This window comes from Sorex fumeus, unplaced genomic scaffold (genome assembly GCF_029834395.1).
Source record: "Sorex fumeus unplaced genomic scaffold, SorFum_2.1 ptg000072l, whole genome shotgun sequence".
NCBI classification, from domain to species: domain Eukaryota; kingdom Metazoa; phylum Chordata; class Mammalia; order Eulipotyphla; family Soricidae; genus Sorex; species Sorex fumeus.
The window spans coordinates 31,347,501-31,372,423 of record NW_026606129.1 but is presented as its reverse complement, the minus strand read 5'-3'; the positions used below and the strand labels follow the sequence as shown (position 1 = coordinate 31,372,423).

General features: G+C 38.6%; 1 protein-coding gene across 1 annotated transcript in view; it reads right to left on the bottom strand.

Annotated features, from left to right (window-relative positions):
- The window catches only part of ZCWPW2 (zinc finger CW-type and PWWP domain containing 2), a gene marked incomplete at its 5' end in the record, with an annotated part of 99,115 nt that overhangs the window by 30,229 nt on the left and 43,963 nt on the right, over positions 1 to 24,923 (bottom strand). Inside the window, one exon of the mRNA XM_056129501.1 lies at positions 21,237 to 21,283. Within this exon, the coding sequence (XP_055985476.1) occupies positions 21,237 to 21,283 (47 nt within the window). The remainder of the gene's footprint in view (positions 1 to 21,236; positions 21,284 to 24,923) is intronic.

Genomic DNA, 24,923 nt, shown 5'->3' with positions numbered 1-24,923 from the left:
TTACCAAAAATATCCTGCAATGGACACAGAAAAGAATCTCTGAACCGAGCAGCTCACTGAGAGATTTCTTCAGACCCTAATTATCTAACATTTCAGATTTCTAGGAGCACGTGGCCACTCTTGCAGCCATGCGACATTCATAGCAGGCAATACAAATAAATTATCTAGCATTTGCCTCTTCAGCAGTTTGAGTGGAGGTGGAAAATTCAAAATAATGGTGGTGGAAGGTGTGACGGTGGTGGTACTGGTGTCAAAATATTGACTGGAATCCATTATTGTGAACAACTTTATGAAAATTTTAAAAATATGCTTATGTATTAGTCACAAAGTCACAAAAATATTTAAAAATGTCTACTTTATAGACCACATTTACTAAGAGAGGAATCAAAACATAAAAAATAGCCAACTAAGATTAGTAAACAATTCACACAATTAAAAGAATTAACAGGGGCTGGAGAGATAGTACAGCTCTGGAAAGATAGTACATGATAGCTGGAGAGATAGTACACGCTTGCCTTACACGTTTCTGATCTAGGTTTGATCTCAAACATCCCATATGGTTGCCTGAACACCAGCAGGCGTAATTCCTGAATACAGAGCCAGAAGTAACTCCTGAGCATCACCAGGTGTGGCTCCAAAACTAAAATAAATAAATAAGTTTACATTACCCACTGACTTCATCTCTAGAGGCAATGCAAAATTATTTTTTTTGTATCTTGCTACTAAGAGTCCATCAAAGTATGGACTAAGCATCTATTAGAAAACAAAATTTACATTGGAGAAAATAAATTCCTTTTCTATTGTGTTAAATCTTCTAATGGCAATCTAAATGAACTTCTCAAGCCAAATTGCTCTTTGCTTTGGTGCTAAAGCCTTTGCTAAATTATGATACGAAGAGAAAGGGAGATGAATTTGGAAAGGCAGTATCTGGATTTGAATGCTAACTCTGATGCTTATTAGAAGAATTACTTTAAGTAAGACAATTGAACACTCTACTAAGACAATTGCTTATTAGATGAATTACTTTAAGTAAGACAATTGAACACTCTACTATGTAGAGTGTCTCATATAAGTCATATATAATACACAACATTTTTAAAACTAAATATCCATGTGCATGTTAGGGTCTTTTGAAATAATGCTTTAAAAAATTACTCCTTTCAAGCATCCTGAAGAATATTCCATTGTGCTTAGCAATTAGTTTAATCTGATATATTGAATCAGTGTCATAATTCTTTCTTTTTGCTCCATGGTTTATGGCAGATAGAACTTGGTTGGCCCTTTGATAGAGCTAGAATTTGTAGTTTCCTAAATTGTCAAAGAAAAAAAACTACCACAAACTTGGTAAAATATCAGCAATTTATTAAATTAGAAATCCTTTTATTTATCTTTAGATTTTTGTTCTTGGACAGCATTCACAGATCCTCAGGGCTGGATCCTGACTCTGTGCTAAGGAATCACTCCTGGTCCCCATAGAGGGGGATCATATGGGATGCCAGATTGAACCCAGTTTGGCCGCTTGCAAGACAAACACCCTGCACACTGTACTACTGTTCCAGCCCCAGAAATTCATTTCTTATACAGACATTCATCAATGAATTTAGGGCTTACCTAAGCCAGTGATCTCATCTCAAAATTCTTACCCTTAATTAGGTCTGCAAAAATCCTCACATTAAATTTGGTCGTGTTTTTAGGTTCCTGGTAAACACATCTTTGGGGGGCTACTATTCAACTCATTGTAAGTGATTTTAAAAAAGATATTTTTAAAGCTAAAAGAAATAACCCACGCAGGAAGTATAGTTGTAGTGAAAACATACATGTCTAAAATCTACATAGTGAAAATAGACAGAATGGCAGGTAGAAAATAGTGAATCTATATAGGCACTTACAGATTCCACCCCTCTGCTTCTCTACTTGTGTTGCCAATGACTTATATAATAACGTGCAATTCAGAGTAAGAGTGACAAAGAGTGACAATGTGACCATATCAATGGTGTCTGAAAGTTTGTTATAAGAGCAATTTTTCATGTTTACTCCAGGTGTACAGATACAAACTGAGAGTAGGGACCATAAATCTGAATTTTCATTAGCTTTTAAGATAGCTCTTTAGTATCCTGCAGTTTTCTGAGCCAACCCATACATATCCATGCCATGAAACATAATTAATTTAAAATAAATCAAAGTAAGCCTTACTTCTTTTATCTGGCTAGATTAAAAAAGAATGATGTAAATGTATAGAGAATGTATACCACTTACTGAAAAAAAGGTATTACATATATTTAATGATAATTAGAATTCTGACTAGAATAGCAAACAATAGAACTGCCTTTAATTGCAAAGGGCAGAAAATCCATAAGAATTGTGTTTATATCGATGTGTATTAATCTGCATAAACTGACTTGACATTGCCCGACTTCTTAAGTCACTATTCATCTAAATGAAAATCTCTTTTATTTTTTAAGCTGAGAGGAACATGTTTGTTAGCTGTGTTAAGTACGAGGGTATAAAATTTTTTGATTCAGCATTTTGTGCTCATATAAGACATAAATAAGTTTTGTAACCTTCTTTTGAGGGTAATTGTCAGTCAATAATCACTAAAGATCTGCCTACTTTGACAGAATTTCCAAAAATGACTCTGTGCCTTGAATAATGTACTAACTCCTTGTCAAAAGTTATCACAGAAAAGGAAAAGCCAATATTCTTATTTCCCTTTGAAATATCTTCTGGGAAAATATTCTTAAAATAAGGCTGAAAAATTTTAAAATAGCATTTTTGTAAATTATGGTTAGTAACCTGAGTATGTGGTGAGTAAAAATAATATAGTTAATTCTTTGGGTCTCGATAATTATTATTTTAAAGTATTTTCAAAGATGATATTAAAGTTGAAATCTTCATTTGCTAAACCTATATATATTTTTTGTGGGGTAGATATATTTTATTTATATATTTATTGATCTATTTTTTTCAACTCTATTAAAGCATCATGAATTATAAAGTTATTCAAGTTGGGTATATATTTTTCAGTCCTTTTATTACAGAAATGCTGAGCATTTTCTGGTCTTTTTATTATAGAAATGTGATTTACAAAGTTATCGGCAGTTGAGTTTTAGGCATATAACATTTCTTTCTTTTTTTTTTTCTTTTTGGGTCATACCCAGCAATGCTCAGGGGTTACTCCTGACTCTGAATTTAGGAATTATTCCTGGCAGTGCTTGGGGTACCATATGGGATGCCGGGGATTGAACTCGGTTTGGCTGCATGCAAGGCAAACACCCAACCTACTGTACTATTGCTTCGGCCCCCAAGCATATAATATTTCAATGCCAATTCACCACCAGTGTCAACTGTTCTCCACCATATTCGTATATTTCCTCCTTAGCTCAATGCCCACCCCTCCCAACCTGTCAACCTGATAGTCACATTGCAAAGTTTAGTGTTTGTAACTGAGATCTCATTTTTACAAAGTTATTCATAGTTGGGATTTTGATATACAATGTTCCGTCACCAATCCTGCCACAGTGTCCACTTTCCTCCACCAAAAAGATTCCCTTTTACCGGCCCGAAGCAGGCCCCAGCTTGCTATCTTGATAAGCTTCTTTTACATTTGCTTATTAAAGTTTGGGTCTTGCCATTTCAGTGTCATTGACTCTGTGATTTGGGTATTTATCTCAATTATTCCTTAATACCATCAATGCATGACTTGCCTTCACCCCTGCCCCAACTGCTTTTCATCTATCTCTTCTCCTATTCCTCTTGTATTTCTCTCCCTCTTCTCCCTATACTCTGGGGACAAGCAGAATCTAGGCATTCTCCCTAGAAACCACTGCATTTTCTCATCCAAATACTCTAAACACAACATATAAGTGATATCATCTGTATTTGTCTTTCTTCTTCTGGCTTACTTCACTTAACATGCTATTTTGCAGTTCCATCACTGCTGCAGCAAAATGCATTATTTCATCATTCCTGAAAGCGACACAGTAGTTCATTGTGAATATATATACACCATATCTACATGACCCACTGTTCTGTTATTGGATATCTACATTGATTCCAAATTTTAGCTATTGAACTGAGTGCTGCAATGAATAGTGGTGTGCATACATCCTTTTGAGAGAGTATTTTTCTGCCTGGGGGTAGACACACAAAAGAGGAATTAACTGCTGGGCTGTTGGGTAGCTCAATTTTAAGGTCACTGAGAACTCTCCGTGCTGTTTTCCCTCGGGTTTAAACCAGACAACATTCCCACCAGCCATGAATGAGATCTCCTTTTTAACACATCCCCACCAACACAGATTGTTCCTTCTGTTTTTGATATATGTCATTCTCACTGGTGTGAGGTGGTATCTCATTGTTGTCCTGATTTGGATTTCCCAGATATTAAGCTATCATGACCATTTTTTTATGTGCCTATTGGTCTTCCTCCGAGAAGTCCCTGTTCATTTTCTCTCCCTGTTTTTGGATGGTTTTTTTTGGGGGGGGGAGGGGTTATTGGTCTTTGTGAGTACTTTATATATCTTGGATTTCATGTTTCTTTTTATAATTTTTTAATGGAACACCCTGAGATACAATTACAGACACACACACTTTCATGATTATATTTCAGTCATACAATGGTCAAGTACCCATCCCTCCACCAGTGCCCATTCTCCACCACCAATGTTCCCAGTATCCCTCCTGCCACCTTCACTCCATCCCCCGCCTCTGCGGCAGACACATTCCCTTTTACTTTCTCTCTCCTTTTGGGTGTTATGGTTTGCAATACAGGTGTTAAGTGGCCATCATGTTCAGTCTATAGTCTATAGTCTATATTCAGAATATATCTCCCATCCTGAGCGAGCCCTCCAAGAATCCTTTGCTTAGTGGTCCCTTCTCTATCTCATCTACCTCCACCCCCACACATGTAAGGCCCGCTTCCAAGACATGGAGGAATCCTCCTGGTCCTTATGTCTACTATCCTTGGGTGTTAGTCTCCCATTATGTTTTTTTATATTCCACAAATGAATGCAGTCATTCTAGGTCTGTCCCTCTTTGATTTCATATCTTCATCTGATGTGTTGACAGCAAATATTTTTTTCCCTTTCAGTTAAGCTGTCTTTTAGGTTTAGCCATGTTTCTTTTGCCATGCAGTTCTTTAAATTTAACAGACCCATTTGTTTAGTTTTGATTCTGTCATCATTGCTCGTGGCATTATTTCACTGAAGACACACCTGAGGTCCATATTTTGGAAATGTTAGTTCATAATAGTTGATAACATTTAACATTTTAACATCAATCCCACCACCATTACACCTTCCCACCACCATATTTTGGATGTTTCCATTCTGGACTCCACTCTTGTCTCAATGCAGAACTGAAATAATTTAGTTTGTATTGTTTATTATGAATAAACCTCTGAAAATGCCCGAAACACTTTCCTTATAGAAGAGTGTGTGAAGATTGGTATATTTCACCCAAGGGCCATCAAGCCCTTCTAAATAATTATGTTGTTAAGGGGTGAGCCTTGTGTGATTAAATATATATATATATACACACACATATATGTATATAGATACATATGTATCTGGAAAATATATTCTCTCTAAGGTTGGTTGCCTTCTACTTTAAACCACATCAAATGTGGTGCACTACATTTGAAATATGAGTGGTGTGAGGTATGAGATGCTGCATGGTCCAGGTTTACTCGTGGGTGAGGTTTGTTCTGAGTGTATGGAGAGCAGCCATGAACATGGCTAAGATTGAGTTCTGGAGGTTCTCGGCTGCTGGAGCTGAGTCCCTTGGGGCAGGGAGAGGACTCACCACCCTCCTCCCGGGTTCCCCGAATGAAACAGCCTAGCATGGGGTCGAGCAGTAAGAGTATGGCAGTGCCATTTTATGCTCTCTTCTGAGAGAGAAGGAGGACTCTCTGGATCGTGGCTGTTGATGAGATAATCTGGTGAAAACCAGAGGTGCCTTGTTGGTGTGACTTCCAAGTTGCCAGAGACATGGAGGGACATGGGTGAGGGACATGGGTGACCCAATCACGGTTCTTTTGAACCTGGAGTTTTCAGTCACATTTTCCCGCATACCTGGGTTTTTCTGCAGATTCACTCATGGGTGAGGCTCGGCCTGAGCATGTGGAGAGCAGCCGTGAACATGGTGGAAGTTGAGTTCTGGAGGGTTCTGGCTGCTGGGGCTGGGTCCCTTGGGGTGGGGAGGGTCCTCACCCTCCCCTCCTTCAGGGTGCCCTGAAGGAAACAGCCTGGTGAGGGATTTGGCATTAGTCTATTCTTTCTTAAGTGTTTTGATGTTTTCATGATATAGATTTCCCATCTCTTTTGTTGATTCCTACATACCTGATATTCTTGGACACGATTTTGAATGGGATAGATTCTTTGACCTCTTTCTTCTCTGGTTTTATTATTTGTATATAAGAATGTGACCAAATTTTGTGTACTAACTTCATAGTCAGCCAATTTGCTGTATTGGTATTTTGTTTCTAGAAGTTTATTTGTGAACTCTTTTGGCTCTTCTATGTACATCATGTCATCTGCAAATAGAGATAATTTGAATTCTTTTCCAATTTTGACCCCTTTGATTACCTTTCTTGCCTGATTGCTGTTTCTAGGATTTCTCTACAAGGCTGACCAAGACAGAATACAGTGGACATCCTTGTCTTGTACCTGATCTCAGTGGGAATACTTTAAGTTTTTCACCACTAAGAATAATATCTTCTGTAGTATTTTTATAGGTAGCCATTACTATCTTGAGAAAGAGTCCTTCCACTCCTATTTGTTTGAGATCTTAACCTATAATAAAACATGGTCTCAACAGAGAAAATAAAAATCCTGAGTTTCTTACATAAATGTCTGTAAATTATCAATGCTCAAGTCTAGTCAGTCTGGAGCCGAATTTAGTATTGTGAGATTTATACAGTATCAAGGATATCCTGACAAAATGATTTATAAATATCTTACTGTCCCTTGTATTATCTCTTTGATAATGTGTAAATTCACACTATAACACTGTGGATTTCTCCTGTTTTTAGGGGCTTACTGAGAAAAATACTGTAGTATATATTCAGTGTGCTGAGATATAGACATGTGACATGCTTAGATATAAGACAATTTGTTCCCTAAAAATAGAAGTTGATCACTAAATTGTCTTATATGGAAACATAAAAGGCCTTCTCTTAATGGCTCCCACTCCTAGCTGAAGATATATAGTTACTAAGCCCTTCAAGAAATTCAATTATGTACTTCATTGATAAATTTTAAAGCCCAAGGCTTAAGTTATTTAAAGCTGTTGACTAACCATCTAAACCTGGAATCACCGTATCACTGTATCACTGTCCTCCCGTTGTTCATCGATTTTCTCTAGCAGGCACCAGTAATGTCTCCATTGTAAGGCTGGTTATTACTATTTTTGGCATATCAAATACGTCACGGGCATCTTGCTAGGCTTTGCCATGTGGGCGAAATACTCTTGGTAGTTTGCTCGGCTCTCCGAGAAGAGTAGAGGAATCGAACCTAGGTTGTCCATGTGCAAGGCAAATGCCCTACCCGCTATGCTATCTAGAATACAAAAATCAGTTGTCTTATATACAGCATAGATTTCAGGCCAGAGAGACAGTACAGGAACTAAAGGGACTTGCCTTGCATGCAGTTGATATAGGTTCCATCCCAGAACCTCAGATGATTTCCTGAAAAGTAGTAATCTCTGAACAAAGAACAAGAATTTAACACTGAGCACTGCTGTATGTAGTCAAAAATATGCAAAGAAAATATCAATAATAATAGTCTATTCCAGTCATATTTATGAACAGCATAAGAACAATACTCAAATTAATCAAAACAAACTTCCACAGAGGAGCAGATAGGGCATTTGCCTTGCATGCAGCGGATCTGGGTTTGATACCTCCGCCCCTCCCAGAGAGCCCGGCAAGCTACTGAGAGTACCTCGCCCGCATGGCAAAGCCTGGCAAGCTCCCCATGGTGTATTCAATATCCAAACACAGTAACAACAAAGTCTCACAATGGAGATGTTTTTGGGCCCGCTCGAGAAAATCGATGAACAATGTGAGGACAGTGCTACAGTGCAACTGTTTATCTTACTGTATAAGGTTAGTAAATTTGATTATTTGACTTATATTGGATATTATAAAAAATTAAAGTCTTGAAAGCAATTCATGTGTGCAATATTTTCTACACTCCTTATATATTTTAGTAAGAAAGTTGACCAAAGATAAGGTTCCTTAGAAAGGTGCTACAGAATCTATTTCACTCAGAGTAAAAATTGTTTATGTACAAAAAACATTCAATGGACAAATGACTCCTCCAGCATCTGAACGGCCATGATCCCAGAGGCACACAAACCAATCTCAGAACCCAAAAGCCTTTGGCACAAATTTGTCTGGTCTATGCATTAAGCTACGGCACCGTATGACCCCGTGTGGGAAAGGGTGTTCTCCCTTCCACCCTTCCCCTGCCGCCAGCAGCATGGTGGCCACCATCTTTCAGAGCCTATTGGACAGCCAGGTATGAGCCAGCAGTGACAAGACACGCGGGGCCTCATGGGAGAGGGGGTGGAACCAGCCCTTCTCCTCGTCCCAGTGAGACCCTGAGTTGCTGGCCATGAATGGCTCCTCTGGCCCCTGAATGGCCATGATCCCAGAAGCACACAAACCAATCTTGGAAACCAGCAGCTTTTGGCAGAAATACCTCCAGACTTAATTAGTAAAATATCAGAAATCGGCTGTGCGACATCATATGTTATTCATAATCAGCAAGAGAAAACAAATTATCTAATGATGCCTTTTCAGCAGGTCTGATTGTTGGGGGAAAATTCCAAATAATAATGGTCGGGTTTTTTGTCGAAATACTGAATGCAATCAAAGTAAAGAGAGAGTAAAGTGGAAATTTTCTGCCACACAGGCAAGGGGAGGGGTGGGGTGGGATTCTTCATGGTGGAAAATGTGCACTGGTGAAGGGATGGGTGTTTGATCATTGATTGACTGAGATTTAAACCTGAGAGCTTTGTAACTGTTCTCACAGTGACTCAATAAATTTTTTAAAAAATGATGTGAAACAAACACACAAACAAAAACAAAAAACATTCAATGGTTATAGTATCAATATGTTAATATGTTGTTTTTCTGAATAATAAAATTAATATTGAGTTCATCATTATCTGTTTTACTATTTTTTAACTGTATCAATTTGAGTAGCCAAGATAACAAGCCTGCTTTGTTGACCTATGAAGTGATGTAAAATGTTTTGACTATTTATCCTTAGCATAATATAAGTAATTCTCTTCTACACAGTAACCTACTCTATTCAATAAAAAAAATCATTCTTAGAAAATTTCAACTTTTGGGACTAAAATAGCAGTAAGGTGCCTGCCTTGCACATGACTGATTCAGCTTTGTTCTTTGGCATCCTATATAACATCCCAGAGAGCTGCTAGGAGTGATCCCTGAGTGTAGAGCCTGGAATAACACCTGAGCATCTCCAGGTGTGTCCCCAAAACAAAAAAAAATTTCATCTGAGGAGGCATAGAAATAGTATAATAGATAGGGCACATGGCAGGCATGCACACAACCTGGTATGATGCCATTAGTACTTAGTCCCTTCAACACCTCACGGTGCAGTCCTGGAGGACCCCAGCATTGCTGGGGTGACTCAGGTATCCCTAACACTGTGGGGACTGAGCAATTTTTCATACTTGGGCCTCTGAATTAAACCAGTCACCTGTCTGGCCAAGAAATGTTCCCTGTTCCAAAAAAAAAAAAAAGTAAGTTTCATCTGAATCCAATACCTCATTTCAACTTGCTCGTGACTTCAGAGGTTGAAATAGTTTTGTATATAGTGTCATGGAAGGTAATGGTAGGAAGACTTCCTGTTTTTCCATCTCTGTGATATCTCCCACTATTTGTGATAGATTTAAAATACATACCTAATATATACATGTTATGATTCCAGTATGTGTAGGAGTATAGATTTAAGATACACATTTAAAAATTTTTTTATTTTCAGGGGCTGGAGCAATAGCACAAGAGGGTAGGGCATTTGCCTTGCACGTGGGCGACCCGGGTTTGATTCCCAGCATCCCATATGGTCCCCTGAGCACTGCCAGGGGTAATTCCTGAGTGCAGAGCCAGGAGTAACCCCTGTTCATAGCCGGGTGTGACCGAAAAAGCAAAAAGAAAAAAATTTATTTTAATAGTTGTTCACAGTAATTGATTACATTCAAATTTTCAACACTAATCCTACCATTACACCTTCCCACCATCATTATTTCTAATTTGCCTATCACCACCCAAGCCTGCTCCAAAGGCAGATGCTAAATAATTTATTTTGTATTGTTTGTTATAAATAATTGACTAAAAATAATCCAAAACGGTTTCCTCAGAGGAAAGTGTGTGAAAATTGTATCTCATCTTAGAGCCATTAAGCCCCTGTATTAGAGATGACTAACATATTGGGTGGTGTTTTTGGGGTCTGGCAGTATCTCTGCAGCGGGTTGCTCTCTTTCGAGATTCAATTGTGAATCTCTAAGATATACACTTAACACACACATTTCATGACTCCAAAAATTACTTTTGGAATAATGTATAAAAAAAGGTATTAAACAGCAATGTGGTTGGCTAAAAAGTCAATATAGAAAAATCAGTCACATTCTTATATACAAAAATGAATCAGAGGAAAAAGCGGTCAAGGAGTCTATCCCATTTAAAGTAATATCCAAGGGTGTCAGGATAGCCGAGTGGTCTAAGGTGCCAGACTAAAATAATATCCAAAAATATAAAGTATTTAGGAATCAGCTTAACAAAAGACATGGGAGATGGATGCCATAACTTAAAATCAATTAAGAAAGAGATAGAGGAAGAGCTCAGGCAATGAAAAAATACCCCATGTTCATAGATTGGAAAAATCAGTATTTTTTATTTTTATTTACTTATTTATTTTTTAAATCAGTATTTTTTAAATGACTATGTTACCTAAATTATTATATCGACTCAATGCAATCCCCATCCAAATTCAGACATCCTGGAAGGATGTAGAAAAGTCAATTAAAAAAATAAGAAATTGGGGAGTATTTCATTACCTAACTTGGAACTGTATTTCAAAGCTATAGTGATCAAAACTGCATGATGCTGAAATAAAGACAGACCCTCTGATTAAAGGGTCAGAATAAAATATCCTATGATAAAACCTCATACATATGAACAATTAATTTTCAATAAAGGAGCTGAGAACATGAAATGGAGTCAAGAGAGCCTTTTCAATAAAATCTGGCAAAACTGGATGACTACAAGCAAGAAAACAAAGTTGGATTCATATGATACACCTCACCCAAAAATAAATTCAAAGTGGATTAAAGACCTTGAGATCAGACCAGAAACTATAAAATACATTGAGGAAAATATAGGCAGAACACTTCAATGGCTCAACCTCAAAGATATTTTCATTGATATGATACCACTGGTAAAGGCAACACAATAAAAAGTAAACAAATGGAATTATATAAATTAAAGAATTTATGCATGATGGAAGCAGACAGGGCAGGGTAGGGTGGGGCTCCTGATTAGAATCCCTTTGTCACCTGTGGTTGGTGGGAGCAAGCAGAGAAACTCTGTCCCTGGGTCCGCTGAGCCTGGAGTCCAAGGTCTCAGAGAGTTCCGCTTATCTTGTTCTGTGGGTCTTCAGTCGTGCGTGAGTCTTGGCCAGAGCTGCCAAGCGGGTCCGGAAAGCATCCTGGAGTGTGGCAACGGCTGGGTAGTGGAGGTAGTGTCGAGAGTATTCCGCCCGCACGGAAGAGCCTGGCAAGCTATCCATTGTGTATTCGATATGCCAAAACCAGTAACTACAACTGGTCTCATTCACCTGACCCTGAAGGCTTCACCGACATGGCAGCACTGAGAAGGATGAGAAAGGAGAGGCCGATAAAATCTCAAGGCCGACCTAGGCTGCCACAACGAAGGAAGACAAAAATGATCGTCTGTACTTTCAATGCACGTACGCTAGCATCAGATGCATCCATCGAGGACCTGATGGTACAAGCGCGAATGATCAAGTACGACATCATTGGTCTGACCGAGACAAGAAGGCACGAATCTCACCATGCCGTTTTCGACACTGGAGAAGAATTGTTCCTCGGAACATGCGATAAAAGAGGTGTCAGAGGTGTCGGTGTCCTTGTCAACACAAACTTGGCCAAGAGCATTGATTCATTCGAATGCCTAACAACCCGAATCGGACGTTTACATTTGAATAAATGTGGCTCACTGCCTGCAGTTTCTATCTTCGTTGTCTACGCACCAACATCTCATTATGATGAAAGAGAAATCGAGAAGTTCTACATGGAGCTGGAGAAGTTCTATAAAGAAGACACACCTTCTACAAGATCATTGTGGGTGATTTTAATGCCAAGATAGGACCGAGAGGATCAGCTGAAGAACTTCACATCGGGACCCATGGCCTAGAATGGAACGAACAGGGTGAGAGACTGTCTGAGTTTATTATGTCGACCAAGACCATCCATGGTAACTCACAGATCCAGAAGGCAGAATCTAAACGATGGACATGGGAGTCTCCCGGTGGATGATTTCACAACAAAATAGACCACATCATATTCAATCGACAGTTTTGCATGACCGATATCGCTGTTGTCCCAAATTTCGAACGGGATCGGACCACCGTCTCCTTCGTGCAAAATTCTACTTCACAGAGCGGGGAGAAAGGGCTGCAAAGTTCAAAAAGAGAACTCCCAGAACGACCACCAACTGGGAACTCTTTGGCACTATTGCGGCAACATGGGAAGATGCCATTGTTGACAACATTGACGAGGAATACGATCGACTGGTTCAGCACCTCCATGAATGTGCGAGGAACGCCAAGAGAGAGATAGCCACAAAAAATCGCCTATCTTCGAAAACTCTTGAGCTAATTCGCCAGCATGGTTTGGCGCATGCCTCAGGCCACCGCAAGCTAACGTCCGAGCTCGCAAAGCAGTGCAGAGATGCAATCAAGGAAGACCTCAAAGAGAGAAGAGCAGAAGTACTGGTAGATGCGGCAGAAGCAGGGAAAAGTATTTGTAACGCCCGTCTGTCCTTCGCCAACTACAAGACCAAGATGACTGTCCTCCGACGTCCTGATGGATCCATCACATCCTCCAGAATGGCAATGGAGAAGATTATCTATGACTTCTACTCAAATCTCTTCGATAGCCATGTCCACTTGCCGACATACCAAATTCCACAGGATGGATATGTTGTTCCCAACGTTCTCCCTTCCGAAATCCGACACGCCATTTCGTCGGTAAAGAAACAAACAGCACCCGGCCCAGACAAGGTCAGACCTGAACACCTGAAGAACCTGCCGTCAGTACTCATCAATACACTGGCTCGGCTCTTCACTCACTACCTGTCTGAATGCAAGGTTCTGTCCCAATGGAAAACCAGCAGGACCGTACTACTGTTCAAGAAGGGAGACATTCATGACATTGGCAACTATCGCCCAATCTGCCTATTGTCTGTCATCTACAAGTTGTTCACTCGAGTCATCCTAAATAGGATTGGCAGAACACTAGATGAAGGACAACCATGCGAGCAAGCCGGGTTCTGCAAAGGATTCAGCACCATCGACCATATCCACACGATAACCAAGCTCATTGAGGTTTCTCGGGAGTTCAAGATGCAGCTCTGTCTAACGTTCATTGATTTAAAGAAGGCCTTTGATTCTATTGAGATGGAAGCGGTCATTGAAGGCCTAGCCAATCAGGGCATTCAAGCCCAATACATCAGGATCCTCCATGAGCTGTATTGTGGATTCACTACCAGGATCTCACCATTCTACAAAGAAGTGATTGTTGATGTCAAGAGAGGGGTGGGGCAAGGTGATACGATTTCACCGAAACTCTTCAGTGCTACCCTCAAGAACACCATGCGACGACTGGAATAGGAAAAAATGGCAGTGAAGATAGATGGTCGGCAACTACACCACCTCTGTTTTGCTGATGACATTGTTTTAATAACACCAAACATCAGCCAAGCGGCACAAATGCTGGCCTACTTTGACCGTGAGTGTGGAAAGGCAGGACTACAGCTGAATCTTACAAAGACAATGTTCAGGAGAAACAGCCTCGTTCCTGATGCCCCATTAGCTCTCAATGGAATGACCATCTCTGAATGCAACAGCTATGTGTACCTAGGTCGAGAAGTCAACATGACAAATGACCTGGCACCCGAGCTGCGCAGGAGGAAGAGAGCGGCTTGGAACGCCTTCAAGAACGTCGAAGAAATAGCTAAGAGAACGAAGAACCTCCGGCTCTGTGCACATCTCTTTGATTTCACTGTTCTTCGTGCATTAACATATGCCTCAGAGACCTGGGCCCTACGCAAACAAGATGAGAACGCTAATCAGGTCTCCCAAAGAAGAATAGAAAGAGCTATGCTTGGAATATCACGTTTCACTCAAATGAGAGAAAGAATCTGGAGTTCTGACATCCGTCGAAGATCAAGAATCAGGGACGCTGTCTCGTTTGCCAAGGTGTCAAAAATCAGATGGGCTGGTCACGTAATGAGATTTAAAGATGACCGCTGGACTAGAGCTGTTACTGACTGGATTCCACGGGATGTCAAAAGACCAGGTGGCCGCCCACCTACCAGATGGTCAGACTTCTTCATCAAGATCATGAATGATCGGTTTGAGGCTCTTCATGTTCCCAGAGCGAACAGATGCCCTGGGCTATACTAGCACGCGACAGGGACAAATGGAGACATTACTGGCGCCCGCTCAAGCAAATCGACCACTAATGGGAAGTTAAGTGATTAAGTGATTAAGTGATAATCTGGGGAAGTATTTTTTTCAGAATCTACAATGGCCTAAGTTCCTGACACACAAATGCAATTATTTTTAATTTGATGTATCCTATTTGTTTTGTTTTTTATATATAAAAGTGATATTTAATTATTAAAGACCCTCTGAAATCCATATCCTGAAGAGTTCTACCTATGTTTTCCATAATGTATTTTATGTATTTTTGTCTAATCTCAGGGTCATTAATCTGCTTTGAATTAATTTTTGTTAAAGGTTATCTGCTTGTAGCTACCCACTATTCCCAATACCATCTGTGGTCCTTGCTCCACTGTATGCACCAAGGTCATCTGTCATAGATTAACTGTTCATAATTTTGAAGGTTATTTCTGCATTCTCAATTTTGTACCTATGATCCAAGTGTCTACTTTTATTCCAGAAACACACAGTTTTGATTACAGTACCCTTTTAGTCCTTTTTAACCTCCACCCCTGCCCCTTTTGCAGGATTCTAAACTAGGATCTCATATTACATTTGGTTGTTATGCATTTACTTAGTCTCCTACAATCCATAGAGAATTCTTTTGACAGGGAGAGGAGACTCCCAGGAACTATTAAGGAGGTCTGGGGACATCACCTGCAATTCTCACCAACCAGGCAGTACATTCAATGCAAAGTTTCAAGGATGCAATTCTGCTTGGACCTATGATGCTGGCATTACTTGAGTCAGACAGGAAGTGCTGAGGGTCTCCAGCGCCACAACTGGTGGTGTTCAGGGGTCTTAACAGTTGCACCTAAAGATGACTGAGGGATAGAGAAGGGAGCACCAAATAAAGAGTGTTGGGAGGATCCTCCCAGGTTGGGAGAAGCATGCTGAAAGTAGACTATAGATGAAACATGATTGCCACTCATTGCCTCTTTTGCAAACCACAACACCCAAAAGGAGAGAGAGAAAAAATGGGAATGACCTGCCATAGAGGCAGGGTGGGATGGGGGTGGGTAGGAGGGATACTGGGATCCGTGGTGGTGGGAAATGGACACTGGTGGAGGGATGGATATTTGATCATTGTATAATTGAAACCCAAGCGCAAAAATTTGTAAGTCTACAGCTGTACCTCATGGTGTTTCACTAATAAAAATTTAAAAAAAATAAGATGACCGAGGAACCATTTGGTACAAGGAATTAAATCCAAGATGCTGTACTCTCTTGGACCCTTTACAGAAATTTCTTATTATTTCCTTGTTTGTGATTAAAGCCTCATACCCTTTACTCCAGAAATTTCAGTTTCAAAATTACTCTGCTGAAATTTGTTCACAAATATTTATAAATTGTTCACAAGGATAATTATTTCCATATTTTAATTTACTTATTTATTTTAAATTTATTTTTATTTTTTCAATTTGCTCGAGCGGGCCCAGTAACGTCTCCATTGGAGACTTTGTTGTTACTGTGCTGGAGCGATAGCACAGCGGGTAGGGCGTTCGCCTTACAAGCGGCCAACATGGCCGACCCGAGTTCGATTCCTCCGCCCCTCTCGGAGAGCCCGGCAAGCTACCGAGAGTATTCGATATGCCAGACACAGTAACAACAAAGTCTCCAATGGAGACGTTACTGGGCCCGCTCGAGCAAATCGACGATCAACGGGAGGGCCTTTACCTTTACCTTACCTTTATTTTTTCATTTTCAATGCTTTTAATAATGGTTCTAAAACACTAAAATTTTGGAAGTGGTACAAGGGGTGTGTGTGTGTGTGTGTGTGATTTTAACTTTATAGTTTACTTTGTTTTCCTTGGTTTTTCTATTAATCTAGAAATTACTAATTCTAGATTAGTACAATATATCATTGATATACTATTTACATTGTAATATAAATATTGTATCAATGATATATTGTATTAATAGAATGTCATTGATGTAATAATGTTGAGTGATTTTTTGACTTTTCAACAATTTAGAAAAAAATGTGCTTATTTTGAGGGATGACATACCAACTTCTAGTAATTTTTTCCTTAGAAATATTTACCCAAATGTTTTAAGGTGCACAATAATGTTGTTGCAACTTGATTTACAATTTGTGAAGGCTGAGTTAACCTAGATGTGGAGGAGATGGTTCAATGAATGAAGACACTTGCATACAATGAAATACTATGTAATTACTTAGGATATGGCAATATGATGTGCCTTTGACTTGAAAATATGTCCAGAATATAACATTAAGTGAAGAAAGCATTATACATATATGTGCTAATAAGCATCTTATACAGATACATGTCTTTTATTAAGTCAGTTATTTATGTATTTATAGATATAAAGGCTCTCCCGTTCATCGATTTACTCGAGCAGGCCCAGTAACGTCTCCATTGGAGATTTTGTTGTTACTGTGTTTGGCATATCGAATATATCATGGGTGGCTTGCCAGGCTCTGCCGTGTGGGCGAGATACTCTCGGTAGCTTGCCGGGATCTCTGAGAGGGGTGGAGGAATCGAACTCGGGTGGGCCATGTTGGCTGCGTGCTAGTCAAATGCCCTACCGCTGTGCTATGGCTCCAATAAATATAGTTAATTATATATGATATAAATATATATATATTTAAAATTTTTGTTAGTGAAACACCATAAGGTACAGTTGTAGATTTACAAATTTTTGTGCTTGGGTTTCAACTGTACAGTGATCAAACACCTATCCCTCCACCAGTGCCCATTTTCCACCACCATAGGTCCCAGTATCCCTCCCACCCCCACCTCCCCATCCCACCCTGCCTCTGTGGCAGGGTATCCCCTTTTGTTCTCTCTCTCCTTTTCGGTGTTGTGGTTTAAAAAAGAGGCATTGAGTGGCAATCATTTTAAATTCAATGAAAACTATAAAGCTGATTTTCTCATAGAGACAAAATTATAACTGAAAAGTATAATTTTCAGTTAAAAATAGTGAAATAGAATTAAAAGTAAGTTAATAAAGTTGACTTAATTACAGTGCTGGATTTTGGATGATTTTAAACATTCTATTCTCCAACTATAATGTTAGTATATTAATGAAAAAAGTTAAATTTTGACACAAATGTGGTGCTTTAAAAAAGTCTTTACCTAATTTTAATTCTGATGCTATTAAAAGGCTAGGAAAGCTAAATTTTCTTCAGTTCTTCCTATATCTTACTAAAGAGAAATTAGGGAGAAACTGGCATTTGTTAAACAAGCACATGCTAAAATATAGTAATTATATGCTATTATAATTGCTTTTCATAGTAACTTTTATAACACTCATGCAAGGTAATTATTATTGTTCCCCAAGTAGTGATTAATTCAATGAGGTGCAAAGGTGTTAACTTGCCTAAGGTCACATAAAACTAAGTCGCAGAATTAGCTGTTGAAGTCAAATCAAATCATTCACAAGATTATATTCATTCCACTACAACATACTGTTTGCTGTATGTATACAAACACACACATACACACACACATTTAAACAACTTTCAGAATATATATAAGTTTTTGATGCTCAGTTTTCTCAGTACACTATTCTTCTCATTAATATATTTTCTATATTTTTAGGACTCTGATGTAGATATTTACTCTGTCGATTTCAAAGAGAATTAATTAGTTTGATGGACTTAGTCTCTTCACTTCAAATTTCTGCCAATGGGCAGAAGTTCGGCAGGTGCATCTAGACTACTCACAATACCTTAACGGGGAGGATAGCTTAATGGGCTGAAGATCTGACTGAGATGTCTACAGAAGAGGCAGAGACCTTCAGATAGAACTCTCGCATGAACCCAGAAACCTATACCTAACAGTCATTTAAGAATAGTGTCCAAGTGGCAATACTCCTAAATCTTTGTTCAGAGAGGTAGGAGCCAATACAATCAGGATAGGCCAAATATATGCCTTCAACAACTCATTCATCATGATTCAGGAAAGGCATGCAGTACCTGGTTAACTTGAATCTAGAAATATCACTTCATGAAGTATATTCTACAGAAATAACAGCACCAGGATTTAAGGATACATATATAATGACATTTATTAAAAATGCTGCTTGTAGGGTCAGAGAGACAGTACAGGAACTAAGATGCTTAGTTCCTGACTCCAACCAGTCCTGATTCATCCCAGCATCACAAGGTGCAACTCTGGAAATTACAGTGCTGCAGGAATGGTCTGGGTAATTGTCAAACAAATGATCAGCTGAAGGGGTCTCTGGACATCCAAAACATCACTTGAGAGACCTTTCCTCCATAAAACTGCTTGTAATAGTACTAAACTAAAATAGCATCTGAAAATACCAACACATTCATCAGCATACACGCAGTTAAATAACACTGTGATATATCTGTTATTACATGCCATAAATATAGTAAATCATCTCTATTAGTCTAAGTTGCTAGGCAAAAAATGAGATAAAAGACAAAGTCATACAAAACTCGAATTTCATTTCATTACTACATTCAACAGACAAAAATTACTGTCACATTACTACATGATTTCCTACATGGTCACTCTAATCTTTTGCACTTACAGAAAGCAACAAAACAATCCCTTATGTGTCTTACAGTGGATGTTAGAGTTATGTCTGTTACATAACAGTAATATCTATTACATTGTCTATTAGTGTCTATTACAGTCTATCTTACACTATTACAAGTATGTCTATGTGTTACAGTTTGATCTATGGAGCACTGTTTGAAAAATGCTGCTCTAGAAACTATACTGCCTTCACTAAGAATCATGGGTAAAAACAAAATAATACAAAGAAATGTTAATTATAATTATCTTTATAAATGTTTGTTTTATTTTAAACTTTCTTTAGCAGGGCTTGAAAGAAAAATTTCTATCTACATCAAAACCCTCTTCATGTATTTATCCTGTTCAAATTATCACATATACAGACAAGCTTTTTCTCCTTTATTCTTAAAGGACAATCTTGTAAATTTCTCTCTGCAGAGTACAACAGGCATTACTTAGCCAATGAAGACTAAGAAAAATTTGATTTTACAAGTACTTCTAAATGTAGATATTCAGAATAACATCCATTCAGTTGTTTCCCTCATTGTTTGCTCGCTAAAGGCTGATGCCCGCATTATTTTCTGCTCCTAAAGGGTTACACTCAATCTTCTCCATGTCTACTCTGCTGTCCACCTCATGACTTGAAACAGGAAATACAGATTGGATAAGTGCTTCTTTTAATTACAGTTCTTTTTTTTCTTATGTCATCAATATATTAACTGTCTAGAAGGACATTTTTAAGCACTGATTATGTTTTTCAGTAATGTCTTATTAAGAATGTATCACTTGGGAAGAAGCCAGGATTCATCCTATACCAATTATAGCTTTGTAATTAATTAACGAGAGTCTGAATATCTCTCTGCAGGCAATACATAGAATGGTAAGGTAAAGGTAAAGGCCCTCCCGTTGAGCGTCGATTTGCTCGAGCGGGCCCAGTAACGTCTCCATTGGAGACTTTATTGTTACTGTGTCTGGCATATTGAATACTCTCGGTAGCTTGCCGGGCTCTCCGAGAGGGGCGGAGGAATCGAACTTGGGTCGGCCATGTTGGCCGCTTGTAAGGCGAACGCCCTACCGCTGTGCTATTGATATACTAAAATTTAAAATTCTTAAAGAATATAAACTTTACAAATTTCTACTGGAAGATTCATTTCGAAAATTAATACAAATGACTGAAGTGGTTCCCAATTTTAAGCTAAATCACATATTAAATCATGAATATTAATAATCAAATTTTCCATTGACTTGTACACATTACAACAACATGCCATAAAAATAAATATTTTAGGGGCTGGAGAGATAGCACAGTGGGCAGGGCATTTGCCTTGCACGCAGCTGACCCAAGTTTGATTCCCAGCATCCCATATGGTCCCCTGAGCACCGCCAGGAGTAATTCCTGAGTGCAGAGCCAGCAGTAACCCCTGTGTGTTGCCGGGTGTGACCAAAAAAAAAAAAAAAGGAAAATAAATAAAAAATAAATAAATATTTTAGTGGCTGTAGAAATAGTACAGGGGTTAATAGTACATGCTTTGCCAATGACTAACCCTAATTCCATCATCCATAGATATGGTCCCCTGAACATTAAAGGGTACGGTGAGTAAGGTGCTTGCTTTACATGTGGATGACCAGGGTTTGATCCCTGACATCCCATACAGTCTCCCAAGCCATGTCAGAAATGATCCCTGAGTGCAGAGATAGGAGTAGGCGCGGCCCAACACTGCCACCACCTCCAAATAAAAAAAGCTTTTTATTTAAAAATAATATTTAAGTATTTTTGGTTAACACGACTATCTTTCAGTGCTACAATTTAATATCTCTTTAAAATACATTAACACACTACATCTGCCACCATAGTAGCAATATCTCTCTACTACAGTCCATTAAAATTTGTAATTAATCTGATCAAATTTTAAGTCTGTACATTTTATGCTATGAATTATGATCTTACCTTTTTTGTGGATACCACAGCAACTTTAGCATCTACTTTGGATTTATCTATAAGGCAATAAAGTATAAAAATTAAGAAAAATACCTGTGAGCCTATTAAATACAGATTTATACAATAGATTTCTTACATTTTTATATTGTGGTATTGTACTTTCAGTACTTATTTTGATCCAAAAACACTAATAAACTCAGCTTCCAAGAATTGGTTAGAACACAGTGATCTGAAGATAATAATATCAGGAATCTGTACACATATTTGACGAATCTCATCTCTAAATATGGTTAGATTCATGTTGAGCTAATTAAAGTAATACATCTCTCTTTTGGGGGGAGTGGGAGATACAGGGGCTACACCTGAAGATGCTCAAGGCTTACTCCTGCTCTGCACTCAGTAGTCAATTCTGATGGTGTGCAGTTCAGCGAATCATATGAGATGCTGGAGACCAAACCAGGGTTGGCCACATACAATGCAAGCACCTTACCCACTGTACTAACTCTCCAGCCCGAGTAGCACATCCATTAATGGTAGTGACTATTTCTTAGAAATGCTTTACTATATATATGATTTTGGAATTGTTCAGATATCATAGAATGCAACTCTACAAACTTAGATGGTTTAGTCTATAACACACCCATGCTACATACCATAGCCTGTTGTGATTACCATCCCCAATGTTGTCAACAAGACATTGAAACCTGACTATTGTAGTCAGTTGTATATTAAGCTGAAATCACAGCATCTGAAATCACATTCCAATGTGCTTCTACTTGCACATTTAATATGTGCCAGACATAGGTTAAAAACTTTTCAGATATTATTTTATTTAATTCTTATCATGTTCTTATAAGGATAATCAATATTGTCCATTCTCACTTTACAGCTAAGGGAGTTGAAGTAAGGTAAAGTTAAATATTTTGCCTTTGTTCAAAAATTTTCACAGGTTCAAAGTTGCATAGCTGGATTAGAGAGATAGTACAGGAGGTAGGCTGCTAGCCTTGCATGCAGCTGACTGGATTTAATACCTTGTATCCTACATGGTCCTCTGAGAACCATCAGAAGTGATCCAGGAGCAAAGGACCAGGAGTAAGTTATGAGCACCGAATGGTGTGTCCCCACCAGTACCCTAAAAGTTGTGAAATTAATTTTCAATGAAACGACAGTATTTGGTGGAAGGATAGCTGAACTACTATGATTTTTAAATGTCAAAGGTAAAGTATAATCATTAAATTTAAATCACGAGTGATTTCCCCATTAATCAACAATAGGTTCTTAACTTTGGCAACAATTTTCACTTTTTGAGAACTGAATATTCTAGAAAGGTTTAATCTCCTTTTAAAAATCTCCACATGTAGGGATCCTCAGATACAAATCAAAGAGCAATTACTTCCACAGGATAATAACATCATATCTTTAAAGTGCAAAAGAGATAAAGCTGAAAATGTTCCACATGAGTACAGGTGGTTATGCCTCATAACATATGTTACATTTTGAAATGTATAGCTATATTAGAGAAGTATAAATATTATCATAAATCAAGGATATATCTTTAAAAATAATTCACTTTAAAAATCTTGACCTTTGGGGCTGGAGCGATAGCACAGCGGGTAGTGCGTTTGCCTTGCACATGGCTGACCTAGGTTCGATTTCCAGCATTCCATATGGTCCCCTGAGCACTGCCAGGAGTAATTTCTGAGTGCATGAGCCAGGAGTAACCCCTGTGCATTGCCGGGTGAGACCCAAAAAGAAAAAAAATAGCTTGACCTTCTATGATCTCAGAAGTCAGTATGTGAATTCTATTTTTTTTTAGAGTTTTTTTTTTATTTTTATTAGTGAAACACCATGAGGTACAGTTGTAGACTTACAAATTTTTGTGCTTGGGTTTCAATTATACAATGATCAAATACCCATTCCTCCACCAGTGCCCATTTTCCACCACCATGGATCCCAGTATCCCTCCCACCCCCATCCCTCCATCCCACCCTCCCTCTGTGGCAGGGCATTCCCTTATGTTCTCTCTCTCCTTTTGGGTGTTGCAGTCCGCAAAAGAGGCACTGAGTGGCAATTATGATCGGTCCATAGTCTACTTTCAACATGCATCTCCCATCCTGGGAGGATCCTCCAAACAACCTTTATTTGGTGCTCCCTTCTCTATCTGAGCTGCCCTTTCCCCTAGAATGCCCGGCTGGCCTCTAAGCCATGGAGTAATTCTGGTACTGATCTCGGCTATTCTTGGGTATTAATCTCCTATTTTGTTACTTTATGTCCCCCAAATGAATGCAGTCTTTCTATGTCTATCCCTCTCTTTCTGACTCATTTCATTTAGCATGATACTTTCCATGTAGTACCACTTGTAAGTAAATTTCATGACTTCATCTTTTCTAACAGCTACATAGTACTCCATTGTGTAGATGTACCAAAGTTTCTTTAACCAGAAATCTGTTCTTGGGTACTCAGGTTTTTTCCAGATTCTGGCTATTGAAAAGAGTGCTGCAATGAACAAACAATTGCAGATGTCAGCATGTGAATTCTTAAAGGTAAAAGCTGACAGCATTTTCTTGTAAAGTTGAAAGCACTGGCACCAGAAAAGTAGCACAGTGGTTAAGGTGCTTGTCTTGCATGTGGTCAGCCCTGATTCAATCCCTGGCACCACATATAGCCCCCTGAGCACTGCTAGTAGTGCTCCCTGATCACAGAAATCAGGAGTAATCTCTGGGCATAAACAGGTGTGGCTAAACCTCCTACCTCATACACCTCCCCATAGAAAGAATTATCTAGTTTCTGATATGCTATATAAGAAGCTTAGAATTCACCATGCCATCTTAACATAAAAAAAAGGGAAAATCAATAACTTTTTTTAGATTCCTCAGAGAAGTAAAGGTCACAGTACAAACCACTAGTCCATATTTGGAGAGACAAACTGACAAATACAAAGAATCACAAGTTACTGAAGCAGAATCCTCCATAGAACCACTGCCAAGGTAGAAAACCATGAACTGTAATTAATGAATTTCTGGATTCTAGATTCTAGGTATGAAAAAGTCTTAAGAGAAAACAACTCTAGGGGACCCAGTCATGGGGGAGAAAGATATACTTTTATGAGTATCTTAAACCTCTCCAATGTTCATTCCCACAGAGAAGATTAGAGAAAAATCCCATGTGCTTCCAGTAATAAGGATAAAGGTCAGCATTTTGAAATATATCAGATCAATCAGTTAACAAGACCTACTCTAGAGAGAAAACATTTTCTTAGAACCTAATATTTGGATTGATTTTAGAGTCTAACTAATGTGGGGAAAGGGAAAGACCTAATCCAGTTTGTCCTGGCCTTTCCTGCAGGAAAGAAAATCTACAACCCTAGTCATCATGTACAATATAAGTTAGTTGGGGGAAATCAGATAGAATTAACAGTGATATTCAAAGTCCAGGAATAAAACCTAGTCAAGGATGACAGAATGTTGTCCCACAATCACTGCCACTATACTACTAAAGACCTACTCACCACACTTCCTTTCTGATTACTTTTCGACAAAAGTACAAATAAAGCCAAAAGAAAAAAAAATTAGAAGAGACAGTTCAAACATCAGAAGCAAACATATATATGACAGATGTTGAAATTATCAGATCCCACAGTTAAACAGAATTATATTTAACTCTAGTGCCATACGCAGACAATATGCAACCTATGGA